Genomic DNA, 27,461 nt, shown 5'->3' on the forward strand with positions numbered 1-27,461 from the left:
GCCACAATGCCCGACTATTTTTTGGTTGTTGTTGTCATTGTTGTTTGGCAGGCCTGGGCTGAATTCAAACCCGCCCGCTCTGGTGTATGTGGCTGGCGCCTTAGCCGCTTGAGCTCCAGGTGTTGAGTCTTGAAATTCCTTTTAAATAGGAAATTAGATGAGTTGCATTTTTGTTCAAAATAGTTTAATCAAGTTAGAGAAAGGACCAAAATTATCCTGTTTTCCATCCCAGCTCCTCGGTTGATTCACCACCAGGCACTAGTGCTGTGGGCCTCCACCTTGCTCTTCCAAGGCTGTTCCCACAAGTCAGAGAACATGCAGGCTCAGCCTGCAGATGGGCCACCACCTGTTACTTCTTTATTCTTTTTTTTGTTTTTTAATTTATTGTTGGGGATTCATTGAGGGTATAAGAAACCAGAAAAAAGCCAACAATCCCATATATCAATGGGCAAGAGACACGAATAGAACCTTCTTTAAAGAAGACAGACGAACGGCTAACAAACATGAAAAAATACTTCTTTATTCTTAATCATTCAACAAGTAACGCATTCAGCATTTTCTGTGCTGAAGGTATTGTGCCAAGCACTGGGGTACAGGAGGAAAGAGGAAGCACGGTTGCTGCCTACATGGGGACTCCCAGATCAAGCAGAGAGCAAACACCATATGGTTGGATAACTTACAAGGCAGGGGGAGGACAGAGTGCCATCACACTTGGCATCCCTCAGTTGCCCCAGGTGAGGCCGTTTGAGCCTTCTGAGCTACCTAAGGAGCCGTGCCACTCTCCCAGGCCCACTTGTCCTCCGGGGTGGTGAGTGAGTTAACACATAGAAAGTACTTAGAGCAGTTCCTGGCACTTAGGACATGCTCAAATATGAGCTGCACATTAGCTATAAAGTTACCTAATCTTTTCACAAGTCGGTAATTCCATGGCCAAAAATGGACAGATTTCTATACAACTGTTTTGAATTCTTTTCTATGTCCTGAGGTTTATAACTGAGATATAATTGACTTTCTCACATAGAAATGGATATGTCCTTTATACTCAACTAAAATAGTTTCACAGTTAGCTGGTGAAATTTACGCATAATTGTCTGATTCTTAAGACATAATTAGTCCTGCTAATGGGAACTATCATTATCTTAACCATCATTATTATCCTAATCTAAAGCATTTGTTAAGAATTTGATTTTGTGGCTCGGCGCCTATAGCTCAACCAGCTAAGGCGCCAGTCACGTACACCTAAGGTAGTGGGTTCGAATCCCCAGCCCGGACCCGCCAAACAACAATGACGGCTACAACCAAAAAAAAAATAGCCGGGCGTTGTGGCGGGCGCCTGTGGTCCCAACTACTTGGGAGGCACAGGCAAGAGACTCGCTTGAGCCCAGGAGTTGGAGGTTGCTGTGAGCTGTAATGCCACGGCACTCTACCCAGGGGGACAGCTTGAGGCTCTGTCTCAAAAAAAAAAAGAATTTGATTTTGTCTCATCCCTAGGCTAAACCTTCTTCAAAGCAAATTAGTGGGCCTTGCCCTCGGAGAATTTACAGTCTAATCAATACTAATGCTAATACAAATGGCAGGTCATCTGCTGTTCCTTCCCTGGTAGGCCTCTCTTACTGGTAGGTTTTGTTGTAAATCAGCAATTTTCAACTTGTGGGTCATGACCCCTTTGGGGGTCGAACGATCCTTTCACAGGGGTTGCCTAAAACCATCCTGCATATCACATATTTATATTACGATTCATAACAGTAGCAAAATTACAGTTAAGAGGTAGCAATGAAAATAATATTATGGTTGGGGGTCACCACAACATGAGGAACTGTATTAAAGGGTCACAACATTAGAAAGTTGAAAACCACTGTTGTAAATGGTCTCTTTCTTATGGTGATATAGCCCACCTCTTGTAGCAGACTTTTAGACCTTACATCTAAAACAATATATCTAGAAACCAAGTGATAGTAGTGTTTACTTCTTTTTTTGTTTGTTTGTTTTTTGAGACAGAGTCTCACTATGTCGCCCTCAGTAGAGTGCTGTGGCATCACAGCTCACAGCAACCTCCAACTCTTGGGCTTACGCAATTCTCTTACCTCAGCCTCCCAAGTAGCTGTAGTAGACTACAGGTCCCCGCCACAATGCCCAGATACTTTTTGGTTGTAGTTGTCATTGTTGTTTGGCAGGCCCCTGCTGGGTTCGGACCCACCAGCTCCCGTGTATATGACCGGCACCCCAGCCGCTGAGCTACAGGTGCCGAGCCATCGTGTTTGCTTCTAATTGTGTCCCCAAAGTATTTAATGTTTAGATGATTTTTTAAAAATAATTTATTTTGAAATAATTTCATACTTACAGAAAAGTTGCCAGAACAGTATGAAGAATTGCCGTGTTCCCTTTACTCAGATTCTTTGCGTTTGTTTGGCCACCTAGTCTGTTTATTTACATACTCTTGCTTGTTTCTGAACCTTAAAGTGAGCAGTACCACCTGCAGAGAACCCTCCATATCAGGAACTCAACCTTGAGACAACAGGCCCCATTCAAACTTCACCAACTGTCCAAACAATGTCCTTTTTTTCCTTTCTGGAATGACAAATAGCGTGTTCTGTGCCCCAGGTAGAGTGCTAGACCCTGGGGTGCATGAGAGAAGGAGACGCGTTGCTGCCGTGGTGTTTCCGCCACACACACGTTTTGTTTCGCTGTCAGGTCTCCCCAGACTTCTTGGGTCTGGCGGAGCTCCTCGGTCTTGCCTGGCCCCTCCTGTCCTCAGGTCAGTTTTGGAGAGTACAGGCCTTAAGTTCTGCACTGTACCCTCCACCTAGATCAGTCATTGTCTCCTCATAACCAGTTCAAGCCATGCATCCTTGGCAGGAACACCACAGAAATGATGCCAACCCTGGTGACACTTACCTTGGTCACCCATTCCCATTCGGGTCTCCCAGGTTGCTCCACTTCCTAGTCAACGTTTCCCTCTTTTCATTAATTAGTATTTTGTTGGGTGTGGTGGCTCCCACCTATAATCCCAGCACTCTGGGAGGCTGAGGCGGGCAGATCACTTGAGCTTACAGGTTCAAGACCACCCTAGAAAGAGTGAGATCCTGTCTCTAAAAATAGCCAGGCATTTGAAGTTGCTACAAGCTGTCATAGTGCCACTGCACTCTAGCCCAGGCAACAGAGTGAAATCCTATCTCAGAGAGAAAAAGCAAAATAGTGTAATCACTGTAGAAAACAGTCTGACTATTCCTCAGAAAATTAAACATCAAATTACCACATGATTCAACAATTCCACTCCTAAGAATATACTAAGAAAAATTGAAAGCAGGTACTCAAATATACTTGTATGCCAGTGTTCCTAGTAGCATTGATCATAATAGCCAAAAAAGTAGAAACAGCCCAAATGTCTATCAGTAAATGAATTATTAAACAAAATGTGGTATACACATATAGTGAAATATTTTTCACCCTTAAAAAGGAAAGAAATTCTGGCTCAGCGCCTGTAGCTCAAGCGGCTAAGGTGCCAGCCACATACATCTTGGCTGGCAGGTTCGAATCCAGCCCAGGCCTGTCAAACAACAATGACGGCTGCAACCAAATAGCCAGGCGTTGTGGAGGCACCTGTAGCCTCAGCTACTTAGGAGGTGGAGGCAGGAGAACTGCTTGAGCCCAGGAGTTGGAGGTTGCTGTGAGCTGTGATGCCACAGCACTCTACCCAGGGCAACAGCTTGAGGCTCTGTCTCAAAAAAAAAGGAGGAAATTCTGATACATGCTGTCACATGGATGAACCTTGAAAGGATTATGCTGAGTTACATTGGCCAAACTCAGAAAGACACATACTGTATAATTCTACTTTTATGAAGTACCTGGGGTAAACAAATTCTTAGAGACAGAAAGTAGACAGTGGTTGCCAGGAGCTTGGGGATGTGGGGAGATGTGGAGTTATTGTTTAATGGGTACAGAGTTTGTTCAGGATGATGAAATAGTTCTAGAAATGGATAGTGGTAAAGGTACTTATCACCAATGATACACTTAAAAATGGTTAAAATGATAAATTTTATGTTATATAACTTTACCACACAGACAAGATTAGGGTAATTTTCAGATGACATGAAAAACTTGCCTGTACAAGTCCATACAAGGCTGCTTTCTTTCACCCTCATGTCCATAGGTCAAAGACGTTGGCTTTCTGTCACACACACACAGACACACACACACACAATCTGTCAAAGGAAGACTGAAGAATGACATTTGTGTGGTAAAAAAGTCACAGAAAGTGAGGTTTAGGGGATGAAAGGAATCTAGAATGCATTGACCTGTGGGCATTGCCCTGCAATTTGTAATAGCTTTTACATTTTTTTTTTAAGAGATAAAGTCTCACTTTATCACCCTCGGTAGAGTGTCATGGAGTCACAGCTCACAGCAACCTCCAACTCCTGGGCTTAGGCAATTCTCTTGCCTCAGCCTCCCGAGTAGCTGGGACTACAGGCGCCTGCCACAACACCTGACTATTTTTTTTGTTGCAGTCTGGCTGGGGCCTGGTTTGAACCCGCCACCCTCAGTATATGGGACTGGTGCCCTACCCACTGAGCCACAGGTGCCGCCCAGCTTTCACATTTTTAAAGGGTAAAAAAACATGGCAAATATGAATATGTGACAAAGGTCACATGTGGCACAAAGCCTAAATTATATACTATCTAGTCCTTTATGGGAAAAGTTTGCCAACACCTGTTTTAGAACATTACTATGGATTGAATTGTCTCCGCACAAAATAGTCATACTTTGAAGCCCTAAACCCCACGCCCCTGTGCTGGTTTGTGGGGCAGGGCCTTTGGGAGATACATTTAGATGAAGTCTTGAGGGTGGGACCCTCAGGACCGCGTCAGTGCCCTAAAGATACCATGTGAGGACACGTGGAGAAGGCAGCCACCTGGAAGTCAGGACAGTCCTCATCAGACACCAACCACAGTGCCACCCTGACCTCAGGCTGCCAGCCTGCAGACCCATGCTCACTGGTGTTCTGTGGCAGCCTGAGCAACTGAGACGAGCCATCTCCACGGTGTTTCCAAGAGCAGACTCTAGTCCTGTCCTCTTAGGTTTTACCAACATCTCTTCTCCTCAGAAATGAAAGGAGATTTAAAAAGAAGAAAGCAGAGGGCAGCACCTGTGGCTCAAAGGAGTAGGGTGCCGGCCCCATATACCAGAGGTAGTGGGTTCAAACCCAGCCCCAGCCAAAAACTGCAGAAAAAAAAAAAAAGAAAAAAAAAAAGAAGAAAGAATGTTTGCCGTAAAGCTTGGTCAGGGAATCTCTTAGAAATAACTGGAGTGGAAAGCAGTGGATTCCAAAATCCTAAGAAGAATAGGGTTTCTACAATAGCAACTTTCTGATGTGGTACCATCTGTTTTACTTTTGAACGTAATAAAAATGACAGCTTTTCATGTACTGATACTCTCTGTGCCTTTTAAAGTCAAACATATGATGTTATTTGTGTGTAAAGGGTTTTCTCTTGCACCCATTTGTTTCTCCAGCTTGAATTTCTATGTAAACTCCCTTGGCTAAATTACACAAGCCGCCTCCACCCTGCCGCCTCCACCCTCGCTGTAGAGCAGGGGGTGGGAACCTGCCGTCTGCACGTGGAGTGTCCAATACTCAGCTCATTGTACCAAGCCAAGCAAGATTTCCTAACAGGAAGAGCTGCCCAGTGCCCACTGTGCTCTCTGTGCTCGTTGTGGACACGCAGCTTTGAGACATGGCTGTGAGACATTTTTGACAACCTGTCCTAAACCTGGCCTTTGGTCCCTTCTTCTGCTTTGTAACCTGTAAAAAATCTTCATTATCTCCCTTCTCCCTCTCTGCCCTAGATGTGCCCTCTTTTCCCTTAAAAGACAATAATACGTATTTAAAGCAAACCTTATTCTTTTTTATTAAGCCATTTTATGGAGGCATAAAATTATAAAATTCACTCATTTGAAGTGTACAATTCAATACTGGTTAATAAATTGGCCACATTGTGCCCCTGCCACCGTAATCTAGCTTTGGAACATTTCCATCACCACAATATGATCACTCACCCCCTCGTATGGTTAATTCCCACTCTGAGGCCCAGTCCACTAATCTACTTTCTGTGTCTAGGTGTGCCTCTCCTAGACATTTCACGTAAAACCATATATATGTGTGCTTGTTTGTGTTTTCACTCAGCATGTTTTAGAAGTTCTTCTGTGTAGTACCATGTATCAATATTTCTTTCCTAATTTATGTTGCTGGATAGTATTCTGTTGTGCGGCTGCATATCATATTTTGTTTATCCATTCACCAGTTGTTAAATATTAAACTTCTTTTTTTTTCTTTTTTTAAGACTGGGTCTCACTCAGTTGCCCTGGGGTGCTATAGCATTATAGTTCACAGTAACCTATTGGTCTCAAGTGATCCTCTTATCTCAGCCTCCCCAGTAGTTGGGACCTCAGACACCCAGCACACCACCAGGCTATTTTTAGATACAGGGTCTGGCTGTTGCTCAGTCTGATCTCAAACTCCTGAGCTCAAGCAGTCTGCCCACCTCAGGCTCCCAGAGTGCTAGGATTATAGGTGTGAGCCTTGACATATTAAACTTCTTATTCTTAATGATAAATAAAATTATATGTTTCTAGTTTTTAATTCAAAACATAGTTGAATTGAACTTTTTATAATCCTAGTTCTTTGCCCCTCAAAAAAACCCCTCCTATAATAAACTGGGTTTTGTTTTGTTTTTTAACTTCTGTGAGACTATTGGTTGATTCTTTTTTCCCCCAAGTCACTGGCCCTTAATAGAAAAGCACCTACTTGTTAGAAAAATGTTCCCAATTCCTACTCCCCTCCCCTCTCCTCACTTTTTTTTTTTTTAAGAGATGGGTTGTGAACCACCATGCCCAGCCAAATCAGGTGTTCTTATAACAGACGCTGATCCTTAGGTGGGGTCTAATTTATTTAGACTGTAGTACTGGGGAAGAAGACTATTAATGTGGCTGAGTGCTGGGGTTTTATTTGTTTCAACAGCCCCCTCATACCCTGTTGACCCCTGTGAGGCTTCTGATTCACCAAACCACATCTCTTGGTTTTATGAGCCAGATCTTCTCCATTCTGTTCTGGAGTCATTTTGTTGTTACTGAGTCCCATGTAATTTTATATTTAGCCCTGTAAATTTTGATCTTACTGGGGGTTGAGACTTTTTTTTATTATGGTAAATTATATGGTATTTTTTTTAAATGATAACATGAAATTTAAACCATTCTTAAATGTACAGTTCAGTTGTATTAAGTACTTTTTCACTGTTGTGCAACCATCATTATCCATCCCCAGAACTTTTATTTTGTGGAGACAGTCTTACTGTAGCCCAGGCTAGAATGCCATGTCATCATCTTAGCTCACAGCAGCCTCCAATTCCTGAGTTCAAGTGATCCTCCTGCCTCAGCCTTCCAAGTGGCTGGTTGGGACTATAGGTGCCTGCCACAATGCTGGGATTATTTTTCTATTTTTAATAGAGACTGGATTTCACTCTTGATCAGGTTAATCTCAAATTCCTGAGCTCAAGTGATTCTCTCACTTTGGCCTCCCAGAGTGCTATAACTACAGGCGTGAGCCACCAGAATTTTTTTTTATCTTCCCAAACTGAAACTCCGTACTAGCTAAACCATAATTGCCTCTTTCCTTCCACCCCAGCTCCCAGCAACCTGCATCTGCTTTCTTTCTCTGAATCTGACGGCTGTAAGTATGAGTGAAATCATACAGAATTTGTCCTTTTGTGACAGGTTTATTTCAGTTAGTCTGACATCTTAAAGGTTCATCCATGTTGTAGCATGTGTAAGAATTTCCTTCCTTTTTAAGGCTGAATGGTATCCTGTTGTATGTATAGACCACATTTTCATCTGGTAGACACACCTGGGATGTGTTCCCCTTCTGACTTCGGTGGCTAATGCTGCTATAAACATGAGCGTGCAGTCTCATTGGTCTCACTGTTTTTAACTCATTTATTACATTTTTCCCTCATTCATTAAGTTTTGCCTCTATTTTATGTTATTAAATAATTATCTGCAAATCAGATAAGGTTAATCTTTTGACTTTTTCCAAGTCCCTTCTTTGTTTTTTTGTTTTGTTTTTGTTTTTTGAGACGGGGTCTCACTCAGTCACCCTGGGGTTGAGCGCCGTGGCATCATAGCTCACAGAAACCTCAAACTCTTGGGCTTAAGTGGTTCTCTTGCCTCAGCCTCCCAAGTAGCTGGGACTATAGGTGCCCATCACAACACCTGGCTGGTTTTTAGAGATGGGATCTCTCTCTTGCTCAGGCTGGTCTCAAATTATTGAGTGCAAGTGATCCACCTACCTCAGCCTCCCAGAGTGCTGGGATTACAGGCATGAGCTGCTACACCCAGCCCTCCAAGTCCCTTCTTGATAAAAATGTTGTTTCCGATAGATTTGAAGATGTCATTTTTCACAAAACAGTCATTTCCTGCATCTCCAGTCTTTTTTCAAGATTGATGGCGTGGTCTTCACAGCTGGGCTCAGGAGCAAACTGTCATCCTATTTAGCCTGAGTCTGAGATTGTCATAATTCTTTTGGATAAAGTCTATCTCGGCAGACAGATGTTAGAGGGAATCAAATAAGCAACCTCTAGGCTAGCTCAAACCAGAAGGTTTGGGGGTTTTCATTTGTTTTTTTTTCACCTGTTTACTTGATGGTCACTACAACTATTCAGAAACTAAAACCAAGAAGAGGCAAACAGCTGTTGGAGTGACCTGGTTAGGATTGAATTAGTTTGTTCCCTAAGTATTTACTGAGCTCCTACTTGTGAAAAGCACAAAGTGATTTAGGAAGACAAATGATGAATAAAACACGCACTCTGCTCTCTAGATGTTTACAGAACAAAACATTAGAGGAGCCTCCTGTGATAAGCCAGAGATCTTTAGGCAAGCGTTCAGCCCAACGCTGTAAAAACATCTTCTGAAGATGAGGAGGATTACGAAATACATCAAAAAGCAACGTGTTCTCTGAAATTATGTTTTAGTCAGTACGTGGTATAGGTGGGTTTTCAGTGAAGATTTGAGGACAGATCAAGAAATCTCAACATGAAAGTTTCAGAGGTGTTTAGCTTTTGCTTTACTTTGACTAATGTGAGAGCACCGGAAAACAAAAAGTACTCTTGCTCTTGACAATATAAAATTCTTATTATTTTTAGAGAATAGTAACTGTGCATTTATGAAATTCTTTGTCAGAGCAATTTAGTTAATAGGTATGTAAATGACTGCTTATTCCCTCGTGTGGGTGGCTCGCTCCATGTACACCTTCTAAGGAAGAATGTAAGTGCTGAGAGCTATTAACACTGCAAATGGAAAGAAGCAAAGTGAAGGCGAGAAGGCCATGCCTCTGCTGTCGTAGGTCTTGGGACTGAGAAAGTCCATCTTGTAATCCATTTGTTCAACTTTCAATCGCCCGACTCTCAGATTGTTTGGGATGCTGAAGTGTACTGGGATGTAAGGCTGCTTCTTACTTCTACTGTTGGTTTTCAAACACAAACGATACTACCAACCCAGCTGGGCAGAGTGGGGGAGGTACTGCAAGTTAATGCCACAGCAGTACATTTCAACGCGAGAGAATATCTCCTTGAAAGACACCTAAAGGGCTCTTTTAAAAGTTCATTGGTTTTTTCAGTATAAAAACACCTTCAGAGGAGGCTGGGAATTTCAAAGCTCTTCTGGCTCTAGCTGCCTCCTGGGATCAGAATAGAAGCCTCTCTCTAATAGCTGAAGAGTTAATGCGTGCCTCCTCCCAGTGAAGAAGTCACCAGTGGGAGAGAATAAATCCCCCTGCCCACCCCCAACAGTCCCACTTCCCTTGCTTGAATTCACCCTGCCCCATGAATTAACCTCATCTTAATTGTGCTTTTAATGTTCTATTCCCCTTCTTAGAAATTACCTTGGGTTCTCATTTGTCATGCAAATCCAATTAAAATTCTTGGTAATGGATCCAAGCTCTCCACCCTCCTTACCTAACTCCTCCTGACTCCCACTCCCCTTATCACAGGGAAGCTCTCTCGGTGTTCATTCTCCTGTGGGCTGCGGCCCTCCCCGCTGACCGAGGCCTTCTCACCTAGGGCTCGCTCGCTCGCCACCTGGCTCCACACGACCGCTGTCCTAGGCCAAATTCCTTTACTTGGCAGGCTCTTTCTGCCCCACAGCAGCACTGTAGCCCCTGTCACTAGCAGTATGGACTCAGTCCGCAGCTCTGCGGGCTCTGCACCTTGTGGGGGCGTCTTTATTCACACTCTTATGTGTTTGCTCTTGCTTTTCTTTTCCTTCAGGTACAGAGTGAAGACAGTGTTCTCCTGTTTGTCATTGCCTGGACAATCACGGAGATTATCCGTTACTCCTTTTATACTTTCAGTCTGTTAAACCATCTGCCTTACCTCATCAAGTGGGCCAGGTAAAAAAGTTCACGGAGTGAAGACTGACTTATGAAATTATCCACCATTGCATTTGCCTTTTATTGCCTAAATATTGCCTCCAGGTCTCTAAAATTAAAATCATATGATATAAGGGTTGGGTAGAAATCTGGTCCATGGATTTCATCAGGAAAAGGGTCTCTACTTTGATTAATAGAAGTACTGTTTAAACATTTTTTTGTTTTACTAAAGTTATTTTTATTGGGATCAATTCTTTTTTTTTTAATCAATTCTTTTCAGTTAAGTTATTCCATGCAGATTTTGTGATGTTTGTTGGAGCAAGTCCAATCTTCCTAGTCTCAATTTTGCCATGAAGCTGTGATTCTTAAATTAATGTGTAGTTAATAACAAATACTATGTTTTAGCTTACCAGCTTTATTTTGCTTTTTATTTATTTATTTATTTATTGTTGGGGATTTATTGAGGGTACAAGAAACCAGGTTTCACTGATTGCATTTGTTAGGTAAAGTCCCTCTTACAATTGTGTCTTGCCACCAAATTTATTTTGCTTTGATTATTTTTTCCAGTAATATTCATTATGAATTGGGTGAAAAGCTGCTAGTTCATCTGTGTACCTCGAGACAGACGGTTGTGTGCAGTATTCTGAGTTGGGAAAGACTATGAGGGTGTGACAAAGCAGAAGGATCCAAATTGTCCTTGGGGCAAAATGTCTCATTTCAGAGAAGGAAAATAGTAATTCCTAGACAGTTTATAAGTTTAGTGATTAAATTAGGGATATGATTCAATTATTTCCAACATTTCAAGTATGAGAACTCCTTTGTTATTTTTTTGTTTGCATTAAAATATTTTTAGAAGGAAAAGAGAGAATAGGAAACACAGTATTCTATGTGAATAGAATAGCTTTCTATGTGAAAGCCGTCTACCCTGGTTGTAGGGGAAGTTTGTTGACCAAGACCTGATTTTACTGTTGGAGAAAGATTCTTTGTCCACACCCTCTGAAAAATTCTTCCTTTTCCACTGTCCTCTTTAGCCTGGATGAAATTGGCAGTGGAGGGATATGTCTTCCCTTTCTCTTCGTAGATGTTTCAGCACAATTGCTGTGCCTGAAAGCAAGGGTGTCCAACCTTTTATCTTCTCTGCCACACATTGGAAAAAGAGTTGTCTGGGCCACACATGAAGTACACAAACACTAATGAAAGCTGATGAGCAAAAATAAGGTCTGTGCATAATTTTTGCAATATCCAACACCAAAATAAACAAAGCAGTCCTCACATAATCGGCACATGGGCTACCGGTTGGATCCACCTGGCTCACTGTAGTCCATTTCTCATTGTAAAACACAAACAACCAAAAGCTTTTTAAAGTGTGAACCAATCATTCCTTTAGTGATATTTATACCTCACAGTGGCTTTCTGTTAGTTCCATGGGGGTAGTAACTGCTCTCTGAATTTTTTTTTTCCCCAAGAGACAAGGTCTTGCTCTTGTCCAGGCTAGAGTGCAATGGTAGGAGTCGTCACAGCTCACAGCAACCTCAAACTCCTGGGCTCACATGTTTCTCCTGCCTCTGCCTCCTCAGTATTGGAACTACAGACATGTACCACCATGCCTGGCCATTTTTTCTCTTTTCTGTAGAGTTAGGGTCTTTGTTGCTCAGGCTGGTCTGGAACTCCTAGCTTTAAGCAGTCCCCCCACCTCAGCTTCCTAAAGTGCAGGGATTATAGGCTTGAGCCCTGAATTCTTTTTGAAACACAGAGAACTATTTTTTTAAAATGTGATAACTATAATTTGGGGGGTTGGTGATTAGAAAATTATGTAATCTAAAATTATTAATGAGTTTAATTTTTTTAATTACATGTATTTGATTTCATAATAGCACATATGGGCATTTGAAAAACAGTAGCAATATACATATTTATGCTATTTTTATTTTCAGCCCATAGACCAGACTTGGTATATGGTGTAGGAATTCCTAGACAGTGAGTTCCAACACGTCCTCACCACCACCCCAACCCCCTCGAGTCCCCCAGCCCCACCCCTTAGCCCACAGGGCAGCACCCCTACTTTGCCAGTATTTGATATCATCTTGTTATTGTACAGAAGTATTTTAAACAGTTGTTTCTTTAGTCAGGTCAAATTCTGAGGCCAACTGAATGCATTTATTTTGAGCTAAAATATTTGGAAAACAGATATCTGCTATAGGCCCTTTTCAAAAACCAGCTTGTACAACCTGAATTGAAACAGTAAGTAAACAAGAAAATGTGTAAACAAAAGCTTTCTGAGAGACCAGAAGGGCGGGAGCGCATCTTTCTCCGAAAGCTGGCTCTGCGCCTGAGTAATGAATATTTTGCTTTGTTCTAGATACACACTTTTCATCGTGTTGTACCCAATGGGAGTGTCAGGAGAGCTGCTTACAATGTACGCAGCCCTGCCCTTTGTCAGACAGGCCGGCCTGTACTCCATCAGTTTACCCAACAAGTACAATTTCTCCTTCGACTACTACGCGTTCCTAATCCTAATAATGATCTCCTACATTCCCAGTAAGTAAACAATTCTGCATATACTTAATTATGTTTCAAAATTTGGCTCTACAGTAACTAGAGTTAAATGTCTTTGATTGTTTTTGCACCGTGTCCAAGTAAAGGTAAATCTAATTTCCTGGGAACACTTGGTTTTTATTGAATCCTGACTGGCAAAGGGAATTTTCTCCACTAGTAATCGAATAAAGATGAACCCTTCTCAACATGGCTGCCAAATTGGAGCCCTTCTCAGTGTGTGGGTTTAAAATAGTGAAGACCAGGGTAGGTTAACTAGGTACTGGGGGAAGGGTCTCTGTGGAAAGCAGAAAAGCCATTAAAGACCTTGCCTTGATTTTATTTTTCTGTCTTTTTGAGAACTCCCTATTAGGGTATTTGGAAAACATAGTACCGGCTACCAGTGAAATGTTTACAAAACAAAAGCCAAATAATAATAATACACGGTAGGAAGATTTTTGCATTGATTACTATATCAAAATAGATGGTTAACTTCATTTCAAAGGTATCAGTAGTTAACTAGAAACAAATAAAATAAAAATAGATTTTGGTGATATTTTTCTATTTTCCTTTGTCTTATTAGCACTAAAACTATTTGAATGGGACATAGTGTTCTCTTCAGAATGATTTCCAGATATTTTAATAGTTCTACTAAAGGTTGAAATACTACAGAGATGGATAGTCTGGGGGCGGTGGCTCCAGCCTATCCTAGCACTCTGGGAGGCAGGGGCAGAAGAATTCCTTGATGTCAGGAGTTCAAGAGCAGCCTGAGTAAGAGTGAGACCCCATTTCTACTAAAAACAGAAAAAATCAGCTGCCCATGGTGGTGCTGCATGCCTGCAGTCCCAGCTACGTAGGAGAATGAGGCAGGAGGATAGCTTGTGAGGTTGCAATGAGCTATGTTGACACCATTGCTCTGTAGCCAGGGCAACAGAGTGAGACTCTGTCTGTAAATAAATAAATAAGCCTGTGGGCATACTCAGTGACAGAGGAAAAAGACATAAATAAATAGTCAAATGTGCTTGTGGGCATACTCAGTGACAGAGGGAAAAAGACATAAATAAATTTCCAATCAAACGTGCCTTTGGGCATACTCAGTGACAGAGGAAAAAAGACACATTTTCAGCTACTCAGGAGGCTGCGGTGGGAGGATTGCTTGAGGCTAGGAGTTCAAGGCTGTAGCATGCTGTGATCACACATTTGACTAGCCACTGCACTACAGCTGGGCAACACAGCAAGGCCTCATCATCTCTAAACAAAAAGAAAAAGACATGTTCAATGTCCCTGTGAGGTGAATCCTGTTTGTTGAGGAGGAATATAGTTCTTTCCTCCAATTCTGATGTTCAGTTGTAAATCTTATGATTGATTTCTACCTATCAAAAGGATCTTGTTATACCCAGTGACGTGTAATGTTCGTGTTTCTTCTTTAGCCATTGCAACTCGGAATCTTGTTAGTCTGGGAAGGTAGATGCTGTGTTCTCTAAATCCCAGGTTAAATTCAGACAGGGTTGGATTTTTCGTTGGCTCACAGCATTATCTGAATGAATCATCCTAACAGTCATATGTGACATGTTTGTGTCCCTCTGTGGAAAATTGCATTTCATGCATCGTGAAAAAAAAACTACATCCAGATTTCATGTGAGGCTTATCTTAGAGAGATCTTGGACACAGTTCTGCTTCGTGATTCATTTTCCACTCTTTATTCATTATCAAGTCCTCCTCTTCAATACTGGAGCCACGGAGGCTAAAGGCCATCTCTCTTCAAATGTAGAAGGTAGTTGACTTTCAAACAAAAAATAAATGTGGCCAAGCGTGGGGGCTCATGACTATAATCCCAGCACTTTGGGAGGCCAAGGTGGAAGGATCATTTGAGGCCGTGAGTTCCAGATCAGCCTAAGCAACATAGCAAGACCCTGTCTCTACAAAAAGTAGAAAAATTAGCTATGCAGGGTGGCATGTGCCTGTGTAATTCTAGCTACTCAAGAGTCTGAGGCAGGAAGATCACTTGAGCCCAGGAGTTGGAGGTTGCAGGGAGCTATGCTGATGTCACTGCATACCCGCCCCATGCTTGGGCAACAGAGTGAGACCCTGTCTCCATCTCTCTCTATCTCTCTCTCACTCCCCCGCCCTCCCTCTTCTGCTCCTCTCCCTCTCTTCTCTCCCCACCAAATACATATATTTATATGTAAATGTAAAAGGATCTAAAACCTTAAGTAATAAAAATTAACTAATAGTTTTTCACCTTTCTAATAGTTTCCTTTTTTATTCTTTATTTCTTTTATATACTTATGTTTTGGTAGACAGGGTCTCACTCTGTTGTCCAGGCTGGAGTTTAGTACCACAGTCATTACTCACTACAGCCTCAAACTCCTGGGCTCAAACAATCCTCCTGCCTCAGCCTCCCAAGTAGCTGGGACTACAGGTATGCACCACCATGCCCAACTAATATTTTTATTTTTTAGAGAAACAGGTTCTCCTTATGTTGCCCATGCTGGTCTTGAATTCTTGGGCTTAAGCAGTCCTTCTGCTCTGGCCTCCCAAGGTGCTCAGGATTATAGGCCTGAGCCACTGTGCCTGCCCTCTGTATCATTTTCTTAGAGTTTCATCTTCTGCTCTCAAGAGCATCAACTCACAGTTGCAGTTTTATAACCCAGAGTAACACATATCCCATTGGGCCCCACAGGGTTTATTTAAATTCAACATAGTTTTGAATAAATAGGAGATATGGACCATATTGGATAATGGGGAAGGGGGCAGGGAGGATATTATGAAATCAGAACCATAGCATGGTGTTTCCATGTTAAAAGCAATCTGGTGGTCCCTAGCTCAGGGTTTGTACTAGTCATCTTTGTGCTCTGGTACCAGCCAGTGCCAGCCTTTTGCCTCTCTGCTGACCTCTTGGGGCAGTGGCAGGGCCCAGTCAAGCCCACGCAGTCCTTCCATGACATCAGGGTTCCTGGACAAAAACAAACCCAAAAAGGCCACTGTCCCCAAGGTCTGCTTTCTCTCTGGTCTCTCTCTTCCAAGGTGAAGATTTCTAAATAAATATTAGACTCAACCAAGCCAAGATTTCCTACTAAAAGAAGACGAGGATCAGAAGAAAGGAACTGAGGTAAAGAAAGCCAGTCTCTGCTGGGAGGCGAGTCTGCACTGCTCTCCAAAAGCCCACTGTCCCCAAGGTCTGATTTCTCCACAGTCGAACACGGACAACAGAAAGAAATCAGACCTTGGGGACAGTGGGCTTTTGGAGAGCAGTGCAGACTCGCCTCCCAGCAGAGACTGGCTTTCTTTACCTCAGTTCCTTTCTTCTGATCTCAGCCTCTTTTTAGTAGGAGATCTTGGCTTGGTTGAGTCTAATCTTTCTTTTTTAAAGCAGCTTTCCTCGTGTAGACCAAGAATAAGGGTGGATCTCAAATACAGATTAAGATTCCCTACAAATCCCTGATGCACTTCCCAGGTCCACAATGGTGCCCAGGCCACACCTGCTGCTACCAGGTAACCTGCTGGCACTCACTGGACTCTGACCTGAGCCAGGGACCTGGATGTTTTCAGTTCAAGTTGTTAACATTGAGACCACTGTGTACAGTTTGTTCCAGCCAACTGCACTTTCCAACTTTCCAAAGCTTTGTATTTATCAGAAGAAAATGCAGAATTCAGAGAGGTTGCTGTTGGCATGCAATCGCCTGTCCCAAATTTAGTTTTTTTCCTACAATTCAGGGTTCTTTTAATCTTCTTTTATGAGAGGTTGATGCTATCCGCGTCCCTGGCAAGGTGCTCCTCTCCTGCTCAACTTCACTTGCGGCGTGTGCAGTACCGGTCCAACACAGCATCTGCAGGCCTCCAGAGGTGTCTCAGGCCTGTTTACATTTCCCCTCAGAATTGGCACAAGTGGGTTAGGGGCGGGGATAAAAAATGATTGAGAAACACTCATGAGAGTGAGGACACCAAGAACCTGGCTCTCCCCAAGTTGTCAGTGACCATAACCACAGCTCTAGATTTTAGACACACTAAGAAGGGACTTGGCCCAGGCAGAGCATTTCCAGTTGTTCTCATCCTCCACAAGCCCTCTTCTCCCAGAAGGGAAACAGGCCCCAGCAGGACTGGCTATCTTCTTAAAGAAGAACAGGCCCAATTGCACTCACAGCCCCTACAGCCCAAACACCCAGGGACGGACACACATGCATGCCCAGTCACTGTCTGCCCTCCAGAGTCCTGAACTAGCTATTGAGATATAGAATTCTCAATGGCCTATTGTCACAGGGAGATTTTTTAGTGTTTATCCTAAACATAGCCCATGTAGTTAAAAATAGTAGCTACGCATCCGGAATTGTTTCACTCATTATAGTTAGGTTGAGTCTAAATATGGAGGTAATTCAAATGGAGATCGTATCAAAGTCCTGGCCCCCCAGATGTCATTGTTTAAGCAGTGGAGAACAGCCCAGGTACTCGTAAGCCCCTGGTCTCCCACCCACCTCCTGTGGAACCTCTGGGAGATGTGAAGGAATGAAAGGGCCATATCCATCCCCATTTCTGGCATCTGACCTTTCTGGTAACCAGCAGGCCCTTACCCATGGAGGTGAAGTTCTCCTTGGCCATCGTCTTACTTTGCCACTAAAAGCCTAATGCAGGGCTTCTAAGTCATTATCCTCCCCTGGAGCCTTTAACTAGCTGCGAGGCTGTAGCCACCCACTACGAGGGAATGTAGTCCCAAACACAGCTAGTGGGAAGGTCCCTAGCATTCTTAGCTCAAAAAGCTTCCCTTGCCTAAAGTAAATCTATAGAAATGTGACTGGCCCCACATTTTTAAATGATTACAATTAGCATTCCTTATGGCTTAATTATATCTTTACTTCCAGTTTTTAGATTATAGAGCTTGTCAAATATTCTGGCTTCCATACCAAAATAGTTCTCTCCCTGTTGAATTTTGTGCATGGGCTGGATCTTTTCTGTGACTAGCTTCCTGCCTGGACGCAGCACTGCTCAGCACAGACCTCCTGTGCAGCCGCAGACCTGTGTGCACACGCCTGCCGCTGTCCTGGGATGCCTTCGCAGGGTCCTTTGAAATTTGTCAAACTTGGAAGCCATTTATAAAGGAAGAAACTGTCAAAGGAGAGTTGACAGTAGTAGAAATTAAAGATAGGCTACTATCTAAAAAATAAGAAATTGGAGCTGTTGGGAAGGGGAGGGGAGGGAAGGGTATTGTACACCAAAAGACTGTCTCACTTTGAGATGTTTACATGCAGTAACCTTTCCTAGCAGGGACACCCTAAGCATGTTTGGTGGGACAGTTCTCAGTTGTGGTGACTATTATACATTTCAGGATGTTTTAATATTCCCTGGCTCCATGTGCTAAATGCCAGTAACCTTCCCCTTTCCCCCTCACTTCCACATATTCCCTGGGGAGGCAGTACCATGCTGTTCATTTGAGAACCAGTACTTTTAGAAATACAGCGGAACTTCCATAGTTGACCCCCTCCTTACACTGACCACCTCCTTAAATTGACCTAATTTTCATAGGCACATAGGCGGGACGTGCAACACATGTATGTGTCAGTGGACAGCAGGCCTAGTTCCTTATGTGGACCGCCTCCGTGTGTTGACCAGTTTGTTACAGTCCCTTGGGTGGTCAGCTTATAGAGGTTCATTTCTATGAAATGACCAAGAACAGAAGAATCTGTAGTGCCTGAGATACTGGTTTACTTTTCATAAAGGCTTTTTCTGCACCCAAACTTAGCTTAGTTGTGTTCAAGTCAAATGTTGTAGTAATCTTCCTCCTCCTCAAGTCTTCCCATCCAAAGCATAACATATATGGGGAAGGAGTTTGGAGAGATTGCCTCCACCCTGGGACCAGAGAGGTCAGAAGCTGGAGCCTGGTCCTAGCTATCAGCGATTTACTGTGAGGCCCCAGGCAAGTTGCTTATTATCCCTAGGGCTTGAGTTCGTCCTTTTTGGAAGAAGAAGAACTCTTATCCCTGGGATTCTTCATCTGGTTGTGTTGGGACCAGAATCGCCACTGAGAGACCACCACACACATGCAAAAACAATGAAGTGCTTTATTTGCAAGCATATGCCTGGGTCATTCCACCCTACAGCGTAGCCAGGGGAAGGGCAACCCCCAAAATGAAGGAAGGGGAGGTTTTTAAAGCATATAGAGGAATTTCATTGGGTGTTTTGTCGGGAGGGGTTGCCATTGGCTAACCTGTCCCAGGGATGCTTGGCACCACCCAATCGCCAGAGGTGATATAGGGTGGGTTTACGGTTAGGGACTTTTCAGAGGAGGGTCATCTGTTCACTTCTGATAGACTGGCTCCATCTGGCTGATTGACCTTGCCCAGAAGTGTGAAATGAGGGGAAACCAGTCCCCTTCAGACTGCTAGCCAGAAGTGCGGAGGGGGGAGCCAGTCGCCTTTTGATAGACTGTCGCCCAGGAGGGAAGTGGGGAATTAGTTCTAAGATGCAGTTACATTAACCTCTTCGTTCCCAAATGGAGTTACATTAATCTCTTCAGTTGTGAAATTTATCAGGGGAAATGTGAAGATAGCTCCAGCCCCGGAGTTCAAAGTTGCAGTGGGCTACAATGACCCCACTCTAGCTCAGATAACAACAGCAAGATGCTGTCGCAAAAAAAAAAAAAGTGAAGATAATATGAAATAGTGTAAAGAATATTGTTTGGTGACTCTGGGCATCTTGATTGGTAATGATAGTAACAGTAGTATCTGTCACCCTACACCCCACCACTCTCCTTCTCGGCTGTATCAGGAAAAAAAAGGTAAGTCACTCAGTATTGTTCCTCCCCTTCCCCAAGCCCATCTTGTCACTTTCCTTTATTGTTGGACAAGAAAGTAGTCAGAGGGGGGCAGCGCCTGTCGTTCAAATGAGTAGGGCACTGGCCCCATATGCTGGAGGTGGCAGGTTCAAACCCAGCCCCGGCCAAAATCTAAAAAAAAAAAAGAAAGTAGTCAGAGGGTCAGCGAGGACCTCAGGTCCATGTGCTTTAAATAGAACATGCAATTCTAAATGATCTCTTTAACCAATTTTTTTCTGTTTCCAGTTTTTCCCCAGTTGTACTTCCACATGATACATCAGAGAAGAAAGGTCCTTTCTCATACCGAAGAACACAAGAAATTTGAATAGTTCCTGCTTTCTGTACCCTGCCCCCAAACCAAACTTTTCAATGATCAAAAAATGCTGCAGACTTTTTGAGTTCCCAATACGTTTCATAGAAAACGAGTAAGAACTATTTTTAAAAGATTTAAAATAAAACAAAAACCAAAATCCAGTGTCACATGGGCCTGGGATTTTATATTTAAAAAAGGCTGTTACATAAAACATCCTGGCCGGTCCATTTCAGCATGCTCTTTCAACCAGAAGTTCCCAATATTTATGATGGTACTAGAAAGAAATTTGGCATTTTATATCCTCCTGTGTCCTTCATGTTCCTGGTAAATAAAGATCTGTAACACTAACTACTTGAGAGTTACAGTCTGAGTAATGAAGTCGCACCACCTGAATGCCCGGCTTGCAGTAGAGTTCTGTTGCAGTCTGCAGTGTGTTAGCATCCCTTTTCAAAGTGCTTGACGCATGCTGGAAACTATTTGTATTTTTGAAGCGGCAAACTTTGTTCTCTGGAATACTCTGAAGTTATGGCTGGGACCTATCCCCTCCTATCTACTGAATGAATTATAAAATGTATATGCCTGTGAAGCTTTGGGATAGTGCCTGTAACCAGAAAACAACTAGAACCCTTTTTGTTTGTTTTCAACTGAGTCATTACTGCCTGCCACTAAGAAATGTGCTTGACTTTAATAAGTATGTGTCCATTGTAAGAACCTACCTTGTCTAGAGCTTAGCCGCAATCATATTTTAACAAAATAACGGTTCTCAGAAAGGGAAAACTCCATAGCTAGGAAGTGACAAGTACTTTTCACAGGACTGTTCTCAGAACACCTCGGAGTAATATGAGTAATATAGGTGCCGGAGGCTCATTTCTGGACCTGAAGCCAGTCCAGCCACAGAGCAGTGGGGGATCTGTTATTGAAAGCACATGGGAGGTGTCACGTAGAAATGGAGTCCAGAAAAACATTCAAGAATAGGTTCATACACCAGTATAATTTTATTTTTTAATTTTCTCTTCATCTTCTGTTTGGATACTTTTCCTATTAGGACCTATATTCATCCCCACCACGGTGTAAGTCCAGAGGCAGTAAAACTGTTCCCGTTGGGCAGCTGTGCGCTAAAAGCAGTGTAATCTCCATGTGTTGGGAGCAGCCAAGAAATATTTTGGTCCTATGGACATTGTCTAATTAACATCACATCTTCATACCATTCAGTCACTCAGCTGTGCATTTAAAACCTTTCAAGAAAGGGTTGGATGAAAATGTAAAAGCACAAGTTCAGATGTGCATTAAATTTTAAACAACACAGTATCTTTTTTATGGAGCCTTTTTTCCTTTTCTTTTTATTCTTTTTCATCGATCTTTAAGACTAAATCTAGCTTACTGAGTAGCGGTCATTTGAAATATAATTGCTAATATCAGAAGAGCGTCATAATGGAAAACTAAATTTTTTAATGCTGATTTTCATAGAAGCTTGAAAATGTAATGCAGGCAGGTGTGTAATAAATCATTTTGGAATTGAGCATTAAAATTCTCCTGAAAATCAGCACTCTTAACTTGGGCATTTTAAGATTGGAACCTGTTCTTATATTTGATAGACAAAATATGTGAGGGAGATTTTTTTTCATGCTTTTTATTCTTCCAAAATGTATCTCTACTGTAAATTAGAATCAGCCCAGGTTATATGAGTCTTATTACTTTATTCAGATTTTTTCAATTGTTTTTGGAAAAGTTCTAAAAGATAAGATGAAACATTGGGATTGCTGGACTAGGGGTTTAATTCGGGCCTCTTCATTATAATTTGTCAGGATGTATGAAAAACATTCTGTTGCAAACAGTGGTATTATGTCGAATGCAACTTTGGCAATGAGAACACAGCAAACAGTTCCCCTCTCAAAAAGGGTCTCTACCCAGTGTGTATCGTATACATCGGCCTTTAGAATACTTCCAGCAGATGAGCTAAGCATGTCACTGTGTCCTGCAGTAACCTCACTCTGTAACTGGTTTCTTTATCCCTAATACGAATTCTTCTCTCTTTTGAAGTAGTGTTCTTTTATAAATTGAGAACATCCAACCCACCAAGTGTCACCTCTTCTTACAAAGTGTGAATGAAGGATGTAGTGTTTGGGTGGGTATTTTGTTAGACTTAGCGGTTTCATTTCAGGGCATAGTCAAAGGCTTCATCTTCTCGCCTCCCCACTTGATTGTGTGTTTCAGATCCCCCATGCGGGGGCCTCCTTCTGAGAAAGAGAATTCTTTGAGGTAACGCAGTAGTGCTAATCTGCATCTTGCTGTGTCCTGTTTGCTAAGGTTGGGATTATTCATTTAACACGGAAGGACCATTATCAAAGGCACTGTGAAGAGTTAGTCACGGCATAAAGAGATGAAAAAGTTCCTCCAGAGCAAACTTCTGGCAGGAAGGGTTTAGAAGATGGAGAGTTAAAGAGGTTGATGAAGAGCCCGTGCCCTCATTTTTCACCTTTTTTTTTGTTGTTGTTGTTATTCATTTATAATGAAGGGTTTGCATTTATGTGATCCAGCTTGCAAATTGTTTTCAGTTCTGAGTTTCAATTTAAAACATCTGAAAGCATCAATACATAGTGCTCCTTTGAAATTTTGGGTAAAAAAAACTTATACACCCGTATATATAGTCATTTTTGTATTTTTTTCTATGTTGTGAAAACCAAAATTGTAATTTTATAAGTCTTTGATTCACTAAAATTATATAATTTAAATGTATTTTTTGTATATTTAGAATAAGGAATTCAAAGACTAAGCTTAACTTTATATGCATGCATTTGAAAGCTGTTTTTACTTGATAATGTTAATGCAATAATAAGTTATCTTCATAAAATACTGGTCTGTATTGCATTTCAAAATAAACTAGTGTGTGCTCTGCCTGGATTTGACATACTGACCAGTGAGTATAATGATTTTTCACATTCACTAGGCCTGAGTGTGTTATTGCAGGAATATGGAAGCTCTTTCTCTGACAATTTTAAATCTATTTCTGTTATTCCTAATGGTTCTGCACTTACAGGAGAGATAGATTATATGAAGAGGTTTCCACAAAGTCCTTCTTCCCTGCCAGTCTTCAGGCTTACCGAGCCAGTCTGCAAGCTGGCTCCAGAAGGAGAGGAGGGATTCTTTATGTAAGCAACCAGGACATCTAAGAAATGAATCAGCAAAAGTTGAGAACCCTTGACTCATAATGAGATGGGGGATTTTAGCGTAACTTTTCTAGTAGAGGTCGAGAGGGGCAATACTGTTGCCCAGCACTTTTCATCTTACATTAAAATAAGATGTGAAGTTCTAGCACCTCGGCTTGAAAATGCCTCCAAGCATAGAACAATCCTAGGAGCTGCTTCCCTCACTCTCAGGGTCGCAGTAAGAAGGACGGGTGTCTTCAGCTGGCTCCCTTCTGATTGTTCAGCTCTACACCCCCAGTTGTTTTACCTCGAAGTGAAAGCACTTCGTGTGGTGCACATGGAGTTCTAGTGACTTCTCTGGGTGATCTCTCCTTCATGGTGCTTGCAGCAGAAGTGTGCCCCCCACCCAAGTCTGCTGGGTCGTCCTCAAGAATTACACCAATACTGCCCAAGAGTGTGGTCTTCGTTCCAAAGGGAAACTTCTTTTTTTAATTTGAAAAGTTTTTTTCTGTAAATATCATCAAGAAAAACAAAGTTTAAGATTTTTCTTTTTTTTTTTTTTTTTTTTTGCAGTTTTGGCCAGGGACAAACTTGAACCCACTATCCCTGGTATATGGGGGCCGGTGCCCTACTCCTTGAGCCACAGGCGCCACCCTAGTTTAAGATGTATTTTATTTGGGGGTCGTTGGTGTTTTCTTCATTTTACATTTGTTAAAGTCATGTAAACTTGGGCTGCAGATAATGTTTTCTTCCTAAATGCTGTCTGATTACAGCTTAGACATTAGATGCTACCTGGGTCCCCATACCTGTTTCCGAGGTAGGTCGGCTTTTTATTTGTGAGAAGAGAAAATTATTGCAACTGCAACTGAAGAACAGATGGTAAAGTTAATAGTAGAGGCTACCCAGAAAATGGAACCTTTACAATCTTAGGGTTGTAATGGGAAACCAGTGCTTTCTAATTTGTCATTGTCATATTTGGTGGCAATTATGTGTACTATGTTAACATAAGCCTTAGCCTGGAGGAATTACCATTGGTATAATTAAGAGACCTACTGTTACACACAGCATTCCAAAAATACTGCTGTGGTGTTCTGTTCCCTTTAGCAAGAATGAAGATTAGCTTTGCAATTCCTTTTATTATTTAAAAGAAAAAAAAAATCCCAGCCTCACAAATAGCCTGGCTCATTGTCATACAGTTTAATGGCGAAGAAACTGTTCTAGGCAACTATTACCAAAAATAGCCATACCTATTAACATTCCTCTGCCTACAACTGAGAACCGGAGTTGGAAGAGAGAGCTGTGTGGTTTTTTGACCAGCACTTTCTTTTAAACATGTGACAGACTGTTTAGTTGTTTTTTTTAAATTTAGAGATAATCTCTTAATGTTATGGGGACAAGTCTCATTACTAAAAATAGTCTTTCCCACAAAAGGCACTTCACCCTAAAAATCTCTCATTTGATGAGCAAAAATATGAATGTAAGAGGCTGTGTTTGAGCACCTAGTACCCATTTCATAAATCTTTCTATGTTTAGAAATCGTAATTTCTGCTCCTTAATTCCAGAGCACAGACTTACTACTACAGCAAAGCTTTCGCATCTATCTTTGGCCCTGGGTGGATGCAATCCAGATGTGTTTCCAGATGCTGCACTTAGTTAAAATTCAAGCCAAGAACACCATTTCCACCTCTGAGTTGTCGTAGCTGGGCTTACCCACTGGGGGGCAGCACCTCACAAGCAATCTGGGGGCCTCTGGCGCCAAAGGAGTTTGGGAAACCGCTTCACCCCAAGGCTGCGGAAAGGGGCTCTAATGAAAATCAGTCACGGGTCTTTATTGCCCATATGAAGCAAAGACAGATTTTAAAGCATATTCTGGAGGACTACATAAAATAACACTTTTTAGAACAAAGAAGCCAGCTTGAGTGCATGTTTGGAGGCTCAATTTTCTTCCGGCTGTCGAGCCCTCCCATCAGGGACCCTGCAGACTACTGGGTTTTGAAAAGCCCAGTTTGTATTTTTTTTTTTGGAGCTGGGTTATAAAGCAGGTGTTAGCTCTCATCATTTAGTGGAAATCCTGCTTGTTAATATTTGAAACAGTCAGGGAGGCCAGTTCCCACTCTTATTCTGTCTCTGGATATTTTTAGAGGGTGGCCTGGACCATGAGAAAATGTCAGGTCACCTTATAAGGCGGTGTCTGGCCAGAGAAAGCTTGTCTGCAGCACATTCAGTACACAGAATCTGCGCTAACTTGTCTCTTGGACTGTGGGTTTTCTCACAGATTTAAAATGCTTCTAGGTCATACTCTTCAATAAGCTGAAAATCTTCCTCAAGAGATAGTTGTTTAAATGACAGCCATTTCAGACATGCCAGATAGATAACCATGGGGCTATGGAAATTGGATACTGTCCATCCATAACCACTAGTTGACTATGCTTGTGCTGATAGTCATGTTCTATAGCAAGTGATTTGTTTATTTGGGGTTTGGGGTTTTTTTTGTTTTTTTTTTTCTTTTTTTTGAGACAGAGTCTCACTCTCAGCATGGGTGGAGTGCCATGGCCTCAGAGCTCACAGCAATCTCAAACTCTTGGGCTCAAATGATCCTCTTGTCTCGGCCTTTTGAATAGCTGGGACTACAGGCATGTACAGCTGTGCCTGGCTAGCTTTTCTATTTTTAGTAGAGGTTGGGTCTCACTCTTGCTCAGACTGGTCTCAAACTCCTGAACTCAAGCAATTCACCACCTCAGCCTCCCAGAGTACTAGGATTATAGGTGTGAGCTACCGCACCCAGCTCTGATTTATTTATTTTAATGTCTGTTGATGTGAAATCCACAGGCTATTAGCTCTGAGTGGTGTTAGGAGGGTGGGCATATTAGGGAAAGGGGTCTGTGGTTTAAGACATGGAGACAATATTAAAGTTTTTTCTCCTGATAAACTTTCTTTTCTTTTTTTTTTTTTTAGAGACAGAGTCTCACTTTGTCGCCCTCAGTAGAGTGCCATGGCCTCACAATTCACAACAACCTCCAGCTCTTGGGCTTAGGCGATTCTCTTTGCCTCAGCTTCCCAAGTAGCTGGGACTACAGGCGCCCGCCACAACACCCGGCTATTTTTTGTAGTTGCAGTTTGGCTGGGGCTGTGTTTGAACCCGCCACCCTCAGTATATGGAGCCGGCGCCCTATGTACTAAGCCACAGGCGCTGCCCTCCTGATAAACATTTTAAATCTTTCTTTATGTGAACACAGTTTGTGACTCTCCAAGAGATTCTAATACAGGATTGTCCAAACCTATTTTTCACTTTTATCCTTGGAGTATCTTCAGAGCTAAGGCTGCTAGAACACAACTTGAAAAGTACTAATCTGCATTCCCTCTCAGGGAATATTGACCCATCCAGGGGGGAAACCTGAAAGACAGGGGCCTAGCCTGGGATCTTATTTTTCCGTGTTTCTTTGAGCTGCTTCCTTTTTTAAAAAAATATAAACCGCCATTGTCGAGTAGTAACTTGAATTATTAGGTTGAGAATCCAGGTGTCAGTACCCTTGCTAGAATCTTCCATTGGCTGCTTTCCAGTGGCTGTGGAAGGTGTCCACCAATGGGTGTGAACTGCCTGAGCTGCCCAGGCGGGGCCCAGCAGCCCTTGGATCACCTGCCTGGCTCACTGTCCATGATTCTCTTTAAACATCATCTTCTTTAAATCTCCGGCTCACTCTCCACCCAGGATATCACCCCCAATTTCATGGAGAAAGCAGAGCCATGAGACAGCAGTTCCTTCAACATTTTGCTACCAAATCTATTATATAAACTTGCCTGTCCTGGGCTCATTCTTTTCTTCCTGTTGCAATGGAAGGGGTGACCCTTTGCCCCAAGCTAATTCCTACCTTGTGCTCTAGATGTTTCTTTCTCCCCTCCCAAAAGATCTCCCTCTATCAGTCTGAGTCCCTCTCTCTGTGCTTCCTCTGGGCCAGCTCTTCCCATTTTGGCCTCGACCCATGCCCTTGACCTTCATCTCCCTTCTGTTCTCTGGGAGGGCTGACTGTACACACTCCTGTGTTCCTTAGCTGCCACTCTTCCTCTCTGCAGCCTAGTTCCTTCTACCATGCCACTGACCTGGCTCTGTTAAGGTCACTAGTGACCTTGTTTTGAGATACAGCCTTATGGTTGAAATTGGAGTGCAATTCTGCTGGATGTTAGAAATACTGGTGTGATTTTGGAATAGACTGGTGGGGCCCAGCAACACTCAGCCTTGGCCCAGAACTCTCATGG

At 42.5% G+C, this 27,461-nt stretch overlaps 1 protein-coding gene across 1 annotated transcript in view; it reads left to right on the top strand.

The window, feature by feature from the left end:
* Positions 1 to 22,972, top strand: part of HACD2 (3-hydroxyacyl-CoA dehydratase 2) — a 106,396-nt gene extending 83,424 nt beyond the window's left edge. Inside the window, exons 5-7 of the mRNA XM_003795075.3 lie at positions 10,311 to 10,432; positions 12,771 to 12,949; positions 19,995 to 22,972. Of these exons, the coding sequence (XP_003795123.1) occupies positions 10,311 to 10,432; positions 12,771 to 12,949; positions 19,995 to 20,077 (384 nt within the window). The 3' untranslated portion in view covers positions 20,078 to 22,972. The remainder of the gene's footprint in view (positions 1 to 10,310; positions 10,433 to 12,770; positions 12,950 to 19,994) is intronic.
* Positions 22,973 to 27,461: the final 4,489 nt, after the last annotated feature.

This window comes from Otolemur garnettii, unplaced genomic scaffold (assembly GCF_000181295.1).
Source record: "Otolemur garnettii isolate 467f Iridium unplaced genomic scaffold, OtoGar3 scaffold00089, whole genome shotgun sequence".
NCBI classification, from domain to species: Eukaryota; Metazoa; Chordata; class Mammalia; order Primates; family Galagidae; genus Otolemur; species Otolemur garnettii.